The sequence below is a fragment of the Xiphophorus maculatus genome, chromosome 21, assembly GCF_002775205.1.
Source record: "Xiphophorus maculatus strain JP 163 A chromosome 21, X_maculatus-5.0-male, whole genome shotgun sequence".
Taxonomy (NCBI): Eukaryota; Metazoa; Chordata; class Actinopteri; order Cyprinodontiformes; family Poeciliidae; genus Xiphophorus; species Xiphophorus maculatus.
Window position 1 is genome coordinate 16,404,321 of NC_036463.1, and position 19,292 is coordinate 16,423,612.

At 40.9% G+C, this 19,292-nt stretch overlaps 2 protein-coding genes across 5 annotated transcripts; one reads left to right on the forward strand and one right to left on the reverse strand.

Moving 5' to 3' along the window:
* The first annotated feature begins 384 nt into the window (after positions 1-384).
* pabpn1 (poly(A) binding protein nuclear 1) lies at positions 385-11,648 on the forward strand. Of its 3 annotated transcripts, none has more exons than XM_005803650.2 (7): positions 385-865; positions 3,252-3,360; positions 5,810-5,877; positions 6,463-6,569; positions 6,840-6,927; positions 7,155-7,312; positions 11,361-11,648. In XM_005803650.2, the coding sequence occupies exons 1-7, from the start codon at positions 731-733 to the stop codon at positions 11,554-11,556; spliced, it is 861 nt and encodes a 286-aa protein (XP_005803707.1). In that variant the 5' UTR covers positions 385-730; the 3' UTR covers positions 11,557-11,648. The 3 variants fall into 3 exon arrangements, with proteins under 3 accessions (XP_005803707.1, XP_005803708.1, XP_005803709.1); XM_005803651.2 differs by lacking the exon at positions 11,361-11,648 and adding an exon at positions 10,214-10,385; XM_005803652.2 differs by lacking the exon at positions 385-865 and adding an exon at positions 1,191-1,310.
* Positions 11,649-13,872: 2,224 nt separating this feature from the next.
* Positions 13,873-17,545, reverse strand: ngdn (neuroguidin). Of its 2 annotated transcripts, XM_005803653.3 has the most exons (11): positions 17,487-17,545; positions 17,142-17,201; positions 16,735-16,806; positions 15,510-15,647; positions 15,345-15,429; positions 15,135-15,187; positions 14,875-14,992; positions 14,615-14,789; positions 14,286-14,439; positions 14,072-14,135; positions 13,873-13,982 (listed from the first exon to the last, which is right to left on the reverse strand). In XM_005803653.3, exons 1-11 carry the CDS (start codon positions 17,505-17,507, stop codon positions 13,963-13,965), a joined length of 960 nt encoding a protein of 319 aa, XP_005803710.1. In that variant the 5' UTR covers positions 17,508-17,545; the 3' UTR covers positions 13,873-13,962. The 2 variants fall into 2 exon arrangements, with proteins under 2 accessions (XP_005803710.1, XP_023181779.1); XM_023326011.1 differs by lacking the exons at positions 16,735-16,806; positions 17,142-17,201; positions 17,487-17,545 and adding an exon at positions 16,181-16,215 and having other exon boundaries at positions 13,874-13,982.
* Between the last annotated feature and the right edge of the window lie 1,747 nt (positions 17,546-19,292).

Here is a 19,292-nt window from a genome sequence, read left to right on the forward strand (position 1 = left end):
TGTCAAAACACGTTTGTTTCCTGCAAAAGGTTTCCATGTTTATTTGAACTAATTAAAATAGCATAAAAAGGTTTTCCAGAATGATTTATTAAAGGGACCTCGCTCAGTAAGGCTGAGCAGTTGATATATAACTCTCTCAAATATTATGGGAATTTATTCGGTCAGCAATGGGCTTTGTAAGTTTATTAAAAGTACCGAGAGGAGTTCGATTGACAGAAACATAATCCAATCAGATGCGTACGACGCCATTCGCGAACCGGAATGCCCCGTGTGATTGTCCAATGAACACACGGGAAATACTGAAAAGGTTCGTCTAGAATTCACTGTAGACCAATAGAATTAAGAGCTTTACGCCTGCAGTGCTAAATGACTCCGCCCCCAGCTTCCATTTCTGAACTGAGGAGACGCCGCCGCGCTCGCGTACAGCCCTCGTCTTTTTTTTTTAAAAATATACACGTTTAAGTAAATAAAGTCGGTTCGGTGTCGCATATTTGGGCCATTGCCTAAAAATAGCGAGTGAAACAGCACACATTGTGTGTCTTGGAGCGCTGTTTGAGTTATAGCTAGAGCCGAAGCTAGCATTTTATTTCCCATTTTAACTTTACAGAGCGGCGTTTTCCGCCGTTTTTTTTCTTTTCGCCGCCCCGCTCACTCTACCCCCTTGCGTGTGAGTGGGGGCCTGCAACGTCGGTTTAGCCACGAGGCGCGTCGGTAGTGTCGGATAAGAGCGATGGCGGAGTTCGGCAACGGACTAGCAGACGAATCTCTATTAGATTCAGATCCCGGACATCCCGAACTGGAAGACCCAGGTGTCGGTGACGAAGAACCGGGGTTAGAAGAGGGAGAGGCCGCAATTGAAGACCCGGTGAGTAAAGGGTATTGTTCCACGAGTGAGAACCATCTTGAGTACCAAGGCACGTTAGTGTCACTTCGGACCAGTTGTTTAAACAGAACCTCTAGTTTTTTTCTGATCTCCTTCTACAAATCATTGGTCACATGCCGTCTGATAACGCTACTTCGTTATCAACCGCCATTGTGGTTCACGCAGTGCAGCAGACTTGGGTGGTGACATGCGTGGTGTTCGCGGCCATCTTGGCGCAAGAGCAACACCAGTTTCTCTGCGCTAGAGAGAGCAGCCCTAGCCTGTTGGGGGTGGTGGGGGGGAAATCCTCGTCGCAAAAAAAAAAAAAAAAGGGAAAAAAAAATGCAGGACGGAGATGCGGGACATTGTTGGGGCAAGCACCGGACAGGCCGCCGCCGTTAGCTGTCGTTTTAAAAATCTACCTCCTTAAGAAGGCGACCGGCTGACGGTAATTTCATCTTTTATCTCCTTTCATTTTTCTTCAATGAAGCTGCTTCTGCTGTGCAGGCGCTGCTGTGCGCCGCACACGCGAATGACCCAGCGGCAGAAGGCTAATGTTAGCATCAAATGCTGCACCCTAAATGACCAGCGAGCCTGTCAACTATTGTAGGTAGTCACGGGATAAATTTGCGACACGTCATGGTAGCTGTCGGGCTAATTGTGTTGCACGACAGACACCATTCATTCTCACGGGATAACATTGGTGTGAGCGAATAATAAAGCCATAGCTAGACGAGGCCGACATACACTTGACCATCGTTTTTTTTTTTGTTCGTTTTCTGTGCGCTTTGGCCGACTGTGGGCAGTAACCTGCATCACAGCGAGTTTAAAATTAATACCAGCTGCACATTTTCAATGGACTCACACATGCGTATTCTATCATTTGCACGTCAGTGCATATTTCCCAGGTAATTACTGGATAGCATTGCTCTGGCGAGGAATTCAGATTTTCTTGTGGAGAAATCGTAGCTGGGGACGCAGATGGAAAAAGGGGGCTGCGGTATTTAAGGGGCTGGGTTTGCCTCTTAAACAGTTTTTTTTTTTGCTGGAGGAAAAGAAGGGAGCGTGAGACCTTGTTCTTAATATGCGTCAAAAAATAGGGGTCATTACGTGTCAGATGCAGGTGGATTGGTCCCCTGGTCTACATATGAATCGTGAGGATATTTGTGATGTCTTGGATTATAACAAACTGAATGCAGGAAGACTGACTCGGTTACAGTAACTCCCTTTTTGTCCTCTGATTGGGGGATCCGAATTTAGGATGATTCTTGAGTGTTACTGTGAGCAAGTGAATAAAAAAAAAAAAAAAAAAAAAAGGCAAATAGGCAGTGGCTCTGAATGATGCTGGAGCGACTCCCACTGTGCTGCAGTGCACCACTGTCAGACAGGAGGGACTTCACACACGTGAGGGCACCGTCAAGTCAGTATTCGGTGCAAATGATGTGACTGTTTTATAGAAAAATGTGTTATTGAATGAGAACCTATGGCCTCAGAGCAAACTGATCTCAGTTGTTTGAGTTGAGCAGCTATTTGACAAATAAGTCTCTGGGTGAAAACACACAAATTTTCTTGGAAGGTTCGGTGTTGGAACTTGGGAGCCAGAATTTCTAGTTTACATGAGATTAATAAAGTGTGTGGCAATGTGCAATGATTTTTGTTTGTAATAATAATAATACATTTTATTTGTAACGCATCTTACATTTCAAAGAAATCTCAAAGTGCTAGATGTAGATGACAACGCTATTTTTTAAGAATTGTATTTATTTTTTTTTGGCTTTGGCCAAAATGCTAAATGGTTGTAGAAAACATGGGTGATAAAATGGTCGACCATAAGAAGTTGTAAACCCCAAGTTCCTATTTAAAGGTATCAAAAGTAAGAACATCTTCAATAGGTTATTCTGTGGTGCACCGTAGAGTTTTATAAATATAAGTTAATTGTATGACCTATGCTTGAATGCATTATTTGGGGTAATCATGTCAAATATCTTTTAATCATTGTCTATTTGAAACCTGTCTCTGTCTGCTGTAAATGTATTATTTTTATGGAAAAAATGGCTGTGATTAAAAATCTTTTTGTAACTGGGAAGATTTTTAACAGTTGCACAACTATGTAATAAATTAGTGGTATGTTTTTTTTTTTTCTTTTCTTTTTTCCATTTGTTGGCTCTGTTGGTTTTTAGTTGTATGCTGGACAGAGAGGAAATAAAAAATTGCAGAGAAAATAACCTGCAGCAAAAGGCCATAGACTGGATCTACTCAAATGAGGACTTTTGTCTTTGGTGCATATATTTTTAAAACCGTTGAGCATCAACATCAGATGCATGTCAATGGTAACGGTTTGTGAAGCTACTAGTTTGACGGATGTATTGGGAATGTGCGTGTTTTGCAGGAACTGGAGGCTATTAAAGCCCGGGTCCGAGAGATGGAGGAAGAGGCAGAAAAGCTGAAGGAGCTACAGAACGAGGTGGAGAAACAGATGAATCTCAGCCCCCCACCAGGTACGTTTGTTTTTCAGTTGACCAGTCTGTTCCTCTTTCTGTTGCAGCGAAGGGATGATGCTATAACAGTTATGTGGTTTCTTGAAAATAATTTTGTCTCAATGTACCCTTTTGAGTGGCTCTGTTTTAACTTTTTTTTTGGTTCGTTTTCTTTTTTTTTTTTAAGTACGCTGAAAAGGTTAGTTCATTATAACAAATAGAGTTTCTTTCTTTCTCTCTCTCTTTCTCCCATTCTTTGTCTTGGTGCCAAGGAGAAGCCCAACAGATTTACTTTCATAAGTGGAGCATTATGGCTTTCACTCTACTTGAGTTTTATATCTCCATCTATATATCTATAGATATATATCTATATAGATAGATATAGATTCATAGCTTGTGATGACTAAACTTATTTGTATGCTTAACTAAATATTCTTGGGTAGAAAACTTTTTATTGCATTGAGGTTCTTTGTGTTTTCCTAAATCCTGTCGTTTTATTTAGTAAGTAAGCTTAGCGCCCCGCCAGGCTTATAGTTCTCTGGAGAAAATTCTGGGTGTTTTATACTCAAATTGTTTAAATTTGCTGTCAAAACTACAAGATGCAATTTTGACTTGGAAAGTTGGTTTCCAAACTCAGTATCAAATATGGCTGCCACAGGTATGAAATACAGCACTAAATGTTAAAGTTGTTAGCACTTCTGTTACGTTTATCACATTAGATTTGTGACATTCACGTTGGTGTTTTAATAGCTATTTGGTCCTTCAGTGTTTATTAAAATTCTGACCATTTATGGGCTTGTATTTCTGTTGGTAGTTAGCATCATAGCCATTAGCCAATACCACTAGGTTTCCAACCTACAACTACAACTCACTCCACTCAGATGTGATGCCATGACACCCCAACCCTGATCTGAGTTTACAGATAAATTGAACAGCAGCAAAAGACTAAATAAGAAGTGGAAGAGGCATGCTTGTGAAAATATGTGGTTTATAATGAATGTGCCAATAGTAGTGGTGATAATGCAAATGGCTTTACTTTTGAGTGTTTTGTTTGCTTGAGCAGTCCAACATTGCCAACTGTTCGAAATAAAATTTTTGATCTACGAGTGTATTACTATGGCAGAGCAAAACCACAGTTTTATTTTCAATTTCTAAGACAAACGGGATCATTTAAGGGTTTTTATAAAATTGTCTGGCAAAGTGTTTCCAACCACAGCAACACCAGCCAATAAAATTTTGTACTAAAAAGGTATCCAGCTTAACCAAAAGTTGTTCAATTGTTGACCCAGTTGGACTTGCAGCTCAACAAAGCCCGTTAGCTGCTTCACATGTGATGTATTTCCAGTGCTGCCTCACATAGCTGTGGGCCTGCTCTGTGGCTGCCATGGTGAAGAAGACAAGTTGTTACTAATGCAGAGGAGCTCAAAATAGGTTTCCATCTAAATGTCCTTTTGCTATTCCTGAACTCTTCATTAGGAGCTCCTTTTTGGAAGATGAAAACTTAGGAGCACACCCTAGTGTTTGCCATGGGGTGAGGGGTCAGGATGTCTCAACATTACTTTAAGGAAAACCCTCTTAAAGGACAAAATAAAAAATCCTGTGATGCATAAGTTTTTCCTGGATGACCTGATTATCATCTGTCCCAACCAGAAAATTGCTTGGCAACATAAGACCATTACAGGCAGAGTTCAGGGTACGGCTACCACTCTTAGCAGAGACGTGCAAATAGGTTTGGATCAATGAGCTCTGATTGGCCAATAAACTTGAGACGTAAATGTGAAGGAAATAAACTAAACGTGCTGTAGCTTTGCTATATGATTGAGTTTTTTTTTTTCTAGTTCACATAAATCCTTCATCTCCAGTTATTCTGAGGTCACCATTTCAAAATAAAATGATTCAGTGATCTAGTGAATCAAATACAGGACTGCTTTAAATAGTTCCACATTTTTATGATTTTTATTTTTTAAAATACGTTTATGTAATGACGAACAGTCTGCCGTTGTGGAATCAAACCTTATTATGAACTGGATTTCTGTATTGTCTTGACTGTTACTGCATACATTTTGATAATTAACGAGTTAAACTTGAGATTTCATGCGACTGAGTCATTCTCTCTCTCTCTCTCTATATATATATATATATATATATATATTTTTTTTTTTTTAAAGCACTTTCTGCTAATAAAAAGTTAGGTCAGACATTTGTGTCCCAGAAAATTTAAAAAAAGTCCTGTTTTTTAATCCTCTTCCCATATTATTTTAATAAATTATGAACAAAAATTTGATAACTGATGGTGCAGAGGTTATTTTGGGTAAAATCATGCAGCAAACCCTCTGTTCCTAGACTGTACGATCGTTGGAATTTAAAACCCGTAATTTTGCTTCCAGATCTGTCCTTCAAATCCAGTTGTAGGCCGTCTTGTCTTCCTCACAGCAGTCATATTGACTTTTTCTCCCTCCTCTGTTTTCAGTTGGTCCTGTCATCATGTCCATCGAGGAGAAGATGGAAGCAGATGGCAGATCTATTTATGTTGGCAATGTGAGTAACAGTTTGTTGTCCTGCGCTCTGTTTGACACTTTTGTCACTTAGAGTTTAGTCAAAAAAAGACACAATTTCCCATCTTGCTACTAAAAGAAAAGGAAGAAAAGTTGGAATTTTGTCCTTATGAAGCGGGTCACTAATCGTCGGTATTTGTAGTTCTTTCACTTTAAATGAACTCCAGACATTTTCCAAGACAAACCTGAATATCCTGTTTAGTTTTTTGTCATGAAAGGGCAGCATTCAGCACTTCCATACTTGTACTATTTGGTACTACAGCTTGAAAGTATTTAGCATACAGATATCCTGTATGTAGTGCTCAGCTCCCTGCTGCTTTGTTCGGGTTTTGTTGGCCTCCCTCTCTTCTGCCCTTTTCTCTCTGACACTTCAATGGCTTGGCTTGTTTTAGTCAGAATGAACACTGTCCTTCACTCAGGTTGCTGTGGTTACATTGTGACTTCTGAAACCCATCAACAGTGATAATGTTCATATTTGACAAATAAGTTCTTTTATTGTCAGATTTGTTGGATGTTGGCGTTTCTCATGTCTCTCCCTGTGACGTTTTTGTACATTTTCTCTCCTCAGGTGGATTACGGTGCTACTGCAGAGGAGCTTGAGGCTCACTTTCATGGCTGTGGTTCAGTAAACAGAGTCACCATTCTATGTGACAAATACACAGGGCATCCAAAGGGGTAATAACCCACCTAATTCTCCCTTATGTGTGCTATGAGTTGCTGACTAAGAATAAGTTAGCAAATATTTTAAATGATGCACGGATTAATTTAATTTGGAGATAAATGCAAAGGAAGTTCAGTTTTTCAGTGAGACACCTTTTTTATTTTATTTTATTTGATAAAATAACGATGAAAGAAGTTTCAGTTTCCATTTTATTGCACAATCCTGTTCTTGTATTTAGAAATTTCTGGTGCTTAGCAATTTATTTCTCCCCCCTTCATTTTTAGGTTTGCTTATATTGAGTTTGCAGACAAAGAGTCTGTTAGGACAGCTATGGCTCTGGATGAATCCCTTTTCAGAGGAAGACAGATAAAGGTAAGAAACTATGACTTTATAACATGCAATAAATGGACAGTAACTTAACTTAGTTTTTTCATGTAATGGAAAGTAAAAACAAGATTTAACCTTTGTGATCTGAAACATTTTACTAGTCAATAAAATGGTCCAAGTCGACGCAGTGACCATCCAAAAACAGTGTTTACGTCACACTGGAACTGCATGTTTTGAGTCTGAGAGCTCCTAACACCCCAAACTGTTTTCAGGTGGGAGCCAAGAGAACAAACAGACCAGGCATCAGCACCACAGATCGCGGTTTTCCTCGGGGCCGATTCCGATCACGGGGAGGAGGAGGAAGCTTCTCCTCGCGTGCACGATACTACAGTGGTTACACGCCACCGAGAGGCAGAGGACGGGCCTTCAGGTGAGCTGCTGTCGAGGCCTCTTGAGTCAGACCCCGGGGAGACTTACCGTCATGTATAACATGCCATCCACCGTCAAAATCTGTCGGTACCCTTCACTTAAAATGTAACATTAGAGACTGTAAAACATTCCATTTAGCTTACGAAAAACACTGAGAGCAAGGGCTCCACTTTGTCTGTTATTATCGCTACTACAAAGTCTCCAGTCCATTTTATTTGTCAGCTCAATCATACAGGTTTTCTTCTGGTCCTTGCTACCTTATTTAGTGAAGCTGGCATTCAATTGGAACTAGTCTGGGTTGTATCCTTTCATTTTTGTGAGAAAATGTCTGACCCTCAAGGTCACAGTCTCTAATCAGAAACTCCCACACACACACACACACACACACACACATAATGAAACCTTAACCCTCCCAGTTCACTCACAGATCTGGCCTGCAAGGCAGAGAGGGGAGAGGCTTGGATAAGGGTAAAACTACTGATACTAATGGACAGGACCTCAAATTCTCCCAAGGGTTGACTAAAAGGTGGAAATGAGATAAACTGTGGTTAGAAAGAATCTAATCTTAAACTCCTGATAACTACACAATGTGCCCTCATTAATCAGCAGCAGCATAGGTTAGCATGTCGAAACCTTAGAACATTCAGAGTTGTTCCATTTGAACTGGCCTTGATGATTTATCTCAGAGGAGTCTGGTAGCTACATCAGGACTTTTATCACTGCTTTAGTTCAGACTGAGCTGCAGATCTGAACCACATGTAACATTTCACCAGTGCTTTGTCTTATTGTGGAAAAAATATCAGCATCAAACCTGGCATGGAGCTGCAGCAAGCTTGGGAAGGTTTCAGTTTTTAGCTGTGATCAAATATCAGGCTTGTTGGATTGGTTTTTTGTTCCTAGTTAAAACCACCTCAGCTAGCATTTCACTGTGCTAAAGGATTAAGTAGCCAAATCATATTTCTGTAAAACCTACAACCTACTCTGTCTGAAAGCCTACCGCAAGAGAAATGAGGCATGGAGCTTTTTGGGATTAAAATCTGAAGTAAAAACACTATAGAATCTCAGTATATACTCAGATTTAAAACTACAACATGAATTGCAACTAATGTTATCAGCATTTCAGTAGTATCTCTGTCACACCTCATTATTATTTGGTTAAGTGCTCTCCTCGGCGTTTATAGTACAAAAGATCAGTATGCACTGCACCTTAATAAAATTCAACATGCCACTCTGAGAGCTTTATAACATCTTACTGTAAATAATTCACTTTTAGAAACTAATTTTTAGATTTTTTAAAAACCTTGGATCAAGTTTATTCTAATGTTAAAGATGTATTCCAGAACAGTGTTCTTTTTTATTTGACCTTTGACCTTGAAAGAAAAGTAAGCAAAGTGGCAGAACTGAACAGTGTTATATAATTGGCTCCAAACTACAACCTTTTTGTCTTATGTCTTGCCCACATGTAGCCGGGTGTTTATAAAACTGAATAACTCCGCTAGATCATTTTAAAAAAGTATCGTACACATGGGATTGGTTTCAGAAAAGTTCACATCCACATGAAACCATACAAATCTGCCCCAGAGTATTTTAAATATGCCAAACCCATAGAGGGCAATGTGTGGAACCCTAAATCTCAATTTTCACATAGTTTTCTGAAATATCCACTTTGGAGTTTTTCTAAATAATCCTTTTTAGTGATGCTACAGAGTTTTTGTGTGGATCAAAGGCCAAACAAAAACTCTGTTTTCCCAGATATCTGGCTACATGTGGACTAGGCCACAGGCATGCATTGTGTTGCCAATGACAACACCGGTAGTTTGAGTTGGCACAGAAATGTGTTCACCTTGTGGGAAAATGTTGTGGCCTTCTCACAGCCTGCTGAGCGGCAGTATGCAGCAGCAGGTGTGGGAGGGGCCATCCTGCATTACTCCATGCCCCATTCAGTCAGAATGAAGTCTCTCCAGCACTTCATCTGACATCTCAATTAAACGACTTGAACCATTTCTAAACCTTGATGCCAAGAACCAACAATGCTGTCAGGATGATCACATCCACATGATTATCTTCCCAAGTACGTGCAGCGAAGAGCCAAGATTTTGATGCCTAACAGTATTCATAATGTCATTTGTGTTTATTTAAATTCTTTTTGTACTCGTATTCATGTGGACTTTTCTTTTTTTTTTTTTTGCATGAACATGACCCCCCGCCCTCCCTTCCACTTACACCGCGCACACACTCACTCCAGCTTCACAGCGCTCACTCCCAGAAACGAGGGTTCATTACTGCAGCCTGACCTCGGCATCTGGCCTACCGAGCGGCGGGGCGTTCAGTCCCAGTGTGACCCGTTTGTGCTGTCTGTGTGAATGAGAGGCGCTCTGCCGCTGGCTGGCGTCACACTGTACGTGTGTGTGTGTGTGTGTGTGTGCCACGTTGTGTTTCTGAGTGTGGATTAACGCTGCAGTTGTGAGTCCACCGTGTAAGTGAATGCGTCTCGCTGATGGTGTGTGTGGTGCTGTTTGTCCTCACGGTCTTTCCCCCACAGTGACCCCCAGAAGGAGGCTCTCTCATAGAGAGACAGAGAGAGAGAGAAAGAGGGAGAGTGCCATTGCTGTCCCCCCTCACACCACCCACAACCTCCCCACACACACTTTTCGTTCTCACTCAATATCTGAAAAACAATTTTTCCTCCTTTTTTAAAGCTACTAGTCTCCTTCCACACTGATTAAAAGACAGCCTGTCTCATTTTAGTCATTTACAGTTGACTTTTTATTCAAATCTTTTCCTGCCCTCACGCACTCTCACTTATCTATCTATATATATTTATCACACCAGGAAATTGGTGTCCATCTTCTTAAGCCAAACAGAAAAAAAATCTCACCCTCTTTTTCTCTCTCTTTTCCAGGGGCCGAGGGCGAACAACATCGTGGTATTCCCCTTACTAAACACCCCCCTCCCCAGTACTCCCCTTACTATCAGTCCTCCCCTCCCATCTCTGTTCCATTTTAAAACACACACACACATACACACACCCACACACAATGAAACTCCTCCCCTCCCCACCAAAAAAAAAGAAGAAACCACTGAGGAGAGGAAAAAAAAGACAAAAAATGGAAAAAAAACCCCCCCGAAAAAAAACACAAACCCCTCTCCTGGACAGAGAGACTGGCTGGCCGCAGTGTGAGATTGTGTGAGAGCGTGCGTGTGCAGAGCTTGATGCGGTCACACCTGGTAAGGTAAACCTCGGTTGGCCATTGGTGGGGGCGGGAGGGAGGTGAAACATCTGTTGGGTTTCTCTTTCTTGTTTTTGTTTTTTATTTTTGTTTGTTTTCTGAATGGGAGGGATGGGTTGGGGAAAAGTGGTTTAACAAAAAAAAGTGGTTTAAAAAGAAAGATGGTATCTCAGGCTGCAGATGTGTCTCCTTTGGTCTGGCTGTGACCTCCTGCTTTCACACCATCACCAGTACAGCCCACCCACTCACCTTCCACCGCCATCCAAAAAAAAAAAAAAAAAAAAAAAAAACGGGAGGGAAGAGAGGGAGGGAGGGCAAGAAGAAGGAAAGTTGATGTTTGATTTTTGTTTGTTTTTTTTGTTGTTAGCGCATCAGTGTGAAACGTCCACTAGCTTTTGAGTGGTTGTTGTTGTTGTTGTTGCAATTTTTGTTGTTTGGAGTTTGTCATTACCTCCTGATTCCCCCCCTTACCCCACCTCACCCTCTCAACCCTCTTCTGTCTGTTTTCTCCCTCTTACACCCTACCCTCTAAAATGTATTTTGTTAATTTATGGATCATCTACTGTCCAGTGAAAGACTGTAGGATTGTATTTTTTTCCCCCCACCTGTTTTGTAGATGAAGTAACTTTGTTTTCTCAAGTTTTCCCCAAACCAGGCATGTTTCATATCATATTTTTATTTTTTTTTTTAGTACTTCCCCCTTCATTTCCCCCAGTGCTCCTCCCTCTGTGCACCTTGTCTTCCATCTCTCCACCCCCCCTCCTCCGCCTCCTTCCCCCCTCCTCTCTCTGTATATTAGACCACTTCTTGTCGTTTCAGGTTTCAGGACCAGTGGAGGCTGACAACCCCTCCCCAGGTGGCGCCGGCCCCCCCCACTGTCTCCGCAGCATCTCTGTCTCTCTCCGCTCCCGCTATGCACACTCACCCCATCCTGTCGGTGTGGGGAGGCGGGGGAGGGGGGCAGGGCGACCACAGGCCCACCGCGGGGGGCATTTACTACAACAGCAAACGCTGACGATGCTTTTTAACTAACACTTTCAAAAAAAAAAAAGAAAATAAATTTTTAAAAAACAAACAAAAAAAAAAAACGTCACACATCGCCCACAACGAACATACACACCGCAGTACTGACGGCCAGCCAAGCCGACACATGATTTCCCACACACAGCTGAAGCCAACAATAGCCCAGTGGCAGACAGGCAAGTTTGTGCTAGAGGGTGGAGAAACGGGGTGAGACGAGGGGTGATTAATTATCAAGGTGCGACTCGAGGGCGCCCCCTTTCTCTGACTAGGCGCAGTGTAGTCACGGCTTGTTTGAGAAAGGCTGCCCAGCTAACAGCATTGATTTAAATTGAAGAGTGGGCTGGAGCTGTTTTAGGGTGGGGAAAGTCAGGGGGTGGGGTTGGTCTGGAGACCTTTTGTTTGTTTTTTTTTGTTTTGGGAAAAAAAAAAGAAGATTGGGGGGGTTTGGGTTTGAACAAATGTTTTGCTTTTTTATTTTTATTTTTAACCCATGAGTCTGTAATTAGGAGAAAAAAAAAATAAAGACATTGTGTAAAAATGAAATTGCGTCAGTTTTTCTTTCTGCTGTGGTCCGTCTAAGAAATGTTCACTCATGTATTTATTAGTTCCTCATGGAAAATACTGAACTATTGTGGCATATTTAATTGTCAAACTGCTCTGAAACTTGAACCCACATTTTTCTACTGAATTTTACAATTCACAAGGATTGTTTTTCATTTCAAGGAATCTTGACTTTGTTCAGGAAGCAATATTTCACTTGACAAATTCAATCTGGATTTATTTACTCAGTTAAAACTTTAGATGCTTTATATTTCTAATAACATTCCTATGTTGCTGTCTAACATACCTAGACAACACACCTGTGACTGCTGTATTTATTAAATGTCTGTGTGAAGCAACACTACTGGTAAGAAGGTAAATCCTACTCAAGTTTTTTTTATTGGAAAAAACAATACGATTAATAGGTTGCAGATAGTCAAACTAACCTTTAAATAAAAACCTAAAGCAATTTTGGGTCTACACAGCCAGGGTATGACTCCGAGTATTGGCTGTGGTGTTCATCTGTCACATTCCAGGGATCATGAATCTGTTTGAAAGCTGTAAAATAAGGTCAAGTTGCTTTTTACTGAAGTTAATATGCTATCGAAATCAGTATTTCAATGCAATGAGCACAAACGCACCTAATACGTGCAATTAATAGATGAGAGGTCAGAAGTTGGTCAAGTCTATGCAGCATAGCAAAAACTTGTAACTTCTTTCAGTTCACAGTAAACGGATGGCAAAGAAAAATGCAGACACTATTCTTAGGCACCGTTTAACCTTTTAGTTTCTTTAGGGTATTTTTTTTCTCCATGTTTTGAATTGGAATGTAATGTGCTGAGTTCCCACTCCGTTTATGTATAATGAAATAAAACAAATTGAGCTAGAACGAACATTTCCAAACACCCGTATTTGGCTAATATCTCACTTTCCATTCCCCAGTGTTTCCTAAAGTTTGATCAGAAAACACTTGGCTTCAAATGTGTCTTGCTCCTTTTAATCTGAGGGAGCAGTTTTGGTACTGCGCTGGTTTTTGCTTTGTAAAGCATATATATGTGTATATATATGTTAAACTAGACAGGATGATGCCACAAATATTATCAGTAACTAGATGCAACCAGGGATATGTGCCAAATTGCTGCTGTTGGCACCGAGTTAAGTAGAGCGAGCAGCCGTGGCGGCCATTAATCCTCCCCAACATCTGGCAGCAGCTGTTCGAGTTCTGCGCGCCGTTACAACTGAAAGGGTTTTACGGGGCAAGCTTCACTTCTCACACCTCATAGAAAAGGTAGTAACGAATGCTGCATTCAAGTTGTAGTCGGAACTGTCCCAGTTGATTTTTCCCAGTCGGAAAAGTCAACTGGGACGCCCTCCGAAGTTGGATTTCCCATTGGTAAAGTGGGAGCAACTCTAACTACCTCCAATTAGGACTTGTACACATTTTGCACGTGTCTACATGTGACATTACTTTAAAACCAACGCTACATGTAGCACCCACAACTCTAAACAAATTAAAAGTGTTTGCTCATAGGTATTGGAAACGATGTTTAGGCACCGCCATGTTGGAACCATTCTGACTACTAGACGGAACGCTATTACTTGGGGTCTGACGTCAAACCCAGTTCCGAGTTCTGAATTCCCAGGTAACTGGAACGCAGCATTGAATTGTGTAACCTCTGTTTGATTGACATAGGAAACATGACTGCCCTCTAGTGGCAAGTAATGACTGGACAGCTGCAATTTGACAACCAATTAAAAAAAAAAAAACAAACAGAGATGTGGAGTTTATTGCTTCAACACAATGAATAAAAAACATTTACATTTAATATTCTGATATCATTAAACACCACAGCTTGGTTTATCTGTGTTTCTTGAAGGCTGTAAAAAGAAGAAACAATATGAATAATCTATTCATTACATATCATAGCCCCCATCCCTTTACCTTAAAAAAAAAAAAACAGACTCACCTCTCCTCCTGGTTTTCTTTTTCATGAGTTTCTTCTTCTTCTTTGGCCTAGCGCTTTCCCCATCCTGGGGCAATTAGACAAAAAAAGTACCTTAGAACTGACAGATAAAGAAAGCAACACATATCCCATAATCCACTGGCGAACTTGGTAAAGAGAAAGTTCCTCCATATATGCCATTCACTTGTGAGAAAGTCAGAGGTTACTGAAAACACACCTGTCCACCTTCACCGCCGGTCAGAGCTGTGATGTCACCGAAGTGTGTGATGCCGGTCAGCTGGCCGGACATGGCCATCGTGCTCCTCTTCCTGGCTTTCTTCTCGTGCTTCGGCACATTCAGACGCACCATCATCGACTCCTCGTAATTTTTCCTGTAAAGTAACAATTGGGTAAACATTTTTAAACTCCCACCACATTTCCCTGCAATGGGAGTATTTGGTGCAAAGTCTTTCTAAAACACCAGAGGAGCAGCACGACACAAAAACCTAATAAAATTCAAACAGGCGGATGTCTGAACAGACTGCAATAAAGCCGTCAAGCCTCAACCTGTGGAGCTCGTCTCGGCTTTCCCTCTCCGTCTGGAAGTCTCGTCTGTCCCGGATCTCCTCCGGGGCGTCGCTGTACTGCTGCCTCAGCTCCTGGATCACGGAGCTCCGCAGAGCTGCTCGTCGCTGCCGCTCCGTCTGAGCCTTCTTCCTGTCCGCTTCCGTCATGTCACCGTCTGAGGGGAAATTAGCCGTTTTAACATCCGATGCCGAGAAATCACCGTGGAACAACTCCGTCCCATCAGAGGGGAATGTCGTTACCATAATGCACCGGCGCAATCTTCGGTGGCACATATTTCCTCCCACTAGAGTGAGCTGCTTTCTTGTCGGAGGCTGCCTTGTTCTTCGTTTCACCCTCAGAGTCCTCCGACTCGCTCAGCTAGACAATAAGGCACAAAAGAATCTCAGCTTTTTTTGTCTCTTTATCCAAACTTAAAACAACTTCATTCCAATAAATTGAGAGAAAGACTCTCTATAAGCCATTTAACTAAAACTCTTCGGTAACGAGTGGAAGAACTTACTTTGCTGATGAAATTTTCAGGATTTGGACGCAGCTGGAGCGGATCATTGTCAGCTAAACTCAAGAAAAACAGATACAAATTGTACTCAAATCATGCTGCTTAAGCACTAATGACCTTTCACATATGATATTTAATGGAGGGGAAATAAAAAAACCCACATATACTGTATATATATATATATATATAGATATTTATATTTATATATATTACCTAAACTTCCAGTAACAGCAGTGCGTACCAGTTTATCAATCTGGTACTTCAGTTTGTGGTCTAGCGGTCGCATTTTCTCTAGCACCTACGAAAGAGGGGAAAAGCTGAATAAAGAGTGCAGCCTGCGCAGACAGGAACCGCGGCGCGTCTTGTAGACATTCTTACGGTTCTGATGGTGACCACTCTGCTCAGAGCTTCGCTGTCTTTCATCTTGCCTCCTTCGGCCTTGATGCTGATGAGATGAGTGAGGTCCTGAAGGTAGAAGAGCAGGAGGTTGTAGCGAAGGTCCAAGAAGGACAGACCCTGCGAGGAACCATCAGAAGCAAACAGTGGTTGTTTTTTTTCTCCCATTATTATTTTTTTATTAAAGAATCAGAACCTTTTCATTAAATATTTACAATACCTCAAAGAAATATTCATACTTCTTGAACTTTTTGACATTTCAGCACAGTGAAATCACAGACTATTATGTGACTGTGCAGCAAAAAAGTAGCGCAAGAAAATTAGTTGCAGCATTCTTTTTGTATAAACCCCCCACCCCCAACAAAACAGCATATATTGGTATTCAGTTTCTGGGAGTGGTGGCAGCATCATGGCATGGGGATGCCTTTTTTTTTAACGCATATATATATATATATTTTTCTTTTTCTTTTTTACAAATAGTATGAAAAATGTGTTGCACATTTGCATTCGGCCCCTCTGAGTCAGTATTTTTTGCAACTTTGTTGCTATTTTTAATAATTTTTCTGACAAAAAAAAAAAAACCAACAAAAAACAAAACTGCATTGGCCAAAATCTAAATCGTCAAGTTTTTAAGAAAGCAAAATTGGTGCTACCATAAAAACATCCATCCATTTTCTGTACACCCTTGTCCCTAATGGGAGGGTTGCCGGTGCCTGTCTCCAGCTACGTTCCGGGCGAGAGGCGGGGTTCACTCTGGACAGGTCACCAGTCTGTCGCAGGGCAACACAGAGACATACAGGACAAACAACCATGCACACACACACACACCTAGGGAGAATTTAGAGAGACCAATTAACCTAACAGTCAGTTTTTGGACTGTGGGAGGAAGCCGGAGTACCCAGAGAGAACCCACGCATGCACAGGGAGAACATGAAAACTCCACGCAGAAAGACCCCGGCCGGGAATCGAACCCAGGACCTTCTTGCTGCAAGGCAACAGTGCTACCAACTGCGCCACTGTGCGCCATAAAAACAAACAAACAAACAAAAAAAAAAGGGCATGTTTGGCCATTTGTCTGTTCGTTTTCAAGTGTATGATTTCAGCTTGACAAAATGCGAACAAGTTGAAGAGGTACGTGATGGTATATCTTCAACTAAAATGTGTTCGCAGATTTAGGTCAGGTAGAGTTATACAGATGTTTACTTACCTTTGCAGTGTTGAACACTCCATTCTGAACTTTAGTCAGCAGCTCTCGAACATAACTGGTTACTGATGCTACCTAAAGTCAACAAAAAGGTCAAACCTCCATCTGTGGCGAACCACTACAGTAAAAGCAACAGGCACATAGTATTTCCCAAGGAACCACTGTAAAGTAGCGACTATATGCTACTTCATAGAACATCCAGTTCCATTGCAATGGAATATTACACCTTCTGCCACCATCTAGTAATCTCGAACAAAGTCATAAGTGATGAATGACGTGTTTCTACTGTTTCATTTTAACATCCTTCGTGCAGAAGCTGCGACATTTTCAAAGCTGAGGTTTAAAGTAAAGCCTCAACATCCATTTATTTCTATTACATACAACTAAACCCGCTTTGTTGCTAACCTTACCTGCTCTGTGAGATTATTCAGCAGCTGCACAGCTTTGGGTAAATCACTTTCGATTAGATCCTGTGAGACAACAGACAAAAATAAATAATAATAATAATAATAATAATAATAATACATGTGAAACAAAATAACAAATAAAATAAAAACATTTTAACACTTAAGTAGCAAAAGGCGAACAAGGGTGGGTGTTTTTCCAGTAAGCTTCGTCGACTGCGTTTTAATATTAACATATGTCACAAATATTTAGAGCTGTCTTCGGTATTTAAACGGCATTCAAGAACATTAAAGAAACCCTTTGTGCGGATATAATATATAAAATATCTTAGCAAGATGGATTTTACTCACGTTGTCAACAGGAGCAGCCATTTTAACTTCGCCCGACCTACGGAAGCCGCGGGGAGACAGTCTTCCTGGAGTAATGACGGGAGCTCAAAAATATCTCCCTCCAAATAAAACAAGTACGGCTGAAATTCTCCTAGTCAAAAATGTCTCCCAAAGGATAAAAAAAAAAAAAAAAAAAAACTTTACTTCTAGAGGTTTATTTTTTAAATTGAATAATCACCCTGATATATAGTGACTTGCTTTTACCCCAGATCAGGTCAGGTCGCCACGTAAGTTCAACAATAATTCCCAATCTAAAAACAGGTGTGCTATCTTTTTCTTTCACACCTTTTAGAGGCTGGGTGTCAAGATAAATAATCTGAAACATTTTAAAAACTGAAACATTTAAAAATATATATTGTCTTCAGGGCAGCTGGACTGCATTCAGCAGAATAAAGGTAAAACTTCCTTTTCTTTCTGTGTCTCAAACTATCGGACAAGATGCTTCTCCACAATAGTTAGGTCAAATCTACTTGTGTATTGACCTATATTTTTATTCTATTGTATTTTATTTTATTATGACAATCTTATGCCAGCTCTACCAGAGACCCATAAGCTTAAATGTCGAAGGACAATTTATGTAGAACAGTAAGTCATGGAATCTCATTCAGTCACTTTTTTTTTTATCATATAAACAGTCATATTAAAAAAAAGAAATAGAATATGCATTCTTATTATGCTTATTTATCAGATTAAAAGTACAGTTTAGCTGGCATTAAGCATACTTTTCATTAGACCCACATTTCTGTATAATTTGTTTTTATTAGTCTGACAATATTCTAATCTTGGTGGCCATGTTCTCATTAGCTGTAAGTGTGTGTGTGTGTGTGTGTGGGGGGGGGGGGGGATAATCAAAATGAAAGAAAGATATGCTTTAAAACGTCATCATAGAATCTATATAAATGTGTGTTTCACTTTGTGCATCTACCTACTGAAAAACAGACTTTTCAACAATATTTCAATGTAGTGAAATATTGCTGCGCATGATGTTCTCTATACGTTGTGGTCCAAAGGAACACAAAGCAACACGAAAAACCGTAGCTGCCCTTTCTTACGATTTCGCAATGCAACCACTTTTCTGATACAACAGCGTGCTCTTTCCAAATCATTTTATTTGAAATCAAACCTTTTTATTGGGGTTGTATCGTATTCCGGCCCACAGTTCTTTGAGATAGTGACATTAACAGTCATGATGTTGAAAATGATCTCATATTTTACAGGTATGTTCTGCTTATCCCCTTGGTTAAAGTTCCACATTTAGCCCAATGCTATGCTGTACTTCAGGGGTGTCAAACTCCAGTCCTCAAGGGCCGCGCTATCCTGCAGTTTTTAGATGTGCAACAGGTACAAAACACTGGAATGAAATGGCTTAATTACCTCCTTCTTGCCAATGAACTCACTATTCTATTCAGGTGTGGTGCAGCAGAGGCACATCTTAAAGTTGCAGGTGAGTGGCCCTCCAGGACTGGAGTTTGACACCTGTGCTGAACTTTTTTTTTTTTTTACCCCCCCCCATCACTCCTACAAATTAATTACAAATGTTAAAGTCAATTTTGGGGGATTTCAAAATAGAGCTTACACACCTACGGCAGCTTTCCGTGAGTTGTTTGTCACAAATCAGCTCTCATCTGGCAACCGGGGACGAGTTGCCACGACAGTGTGACAATCTCCATTGTCAGGGGTTAATTGGGGCTGATCAGATAAAGACATCCTGGATGTGTTGCCTCGCAGTTCAGGCCTTTGGGATAACTGCTGAACTTGATAACCACC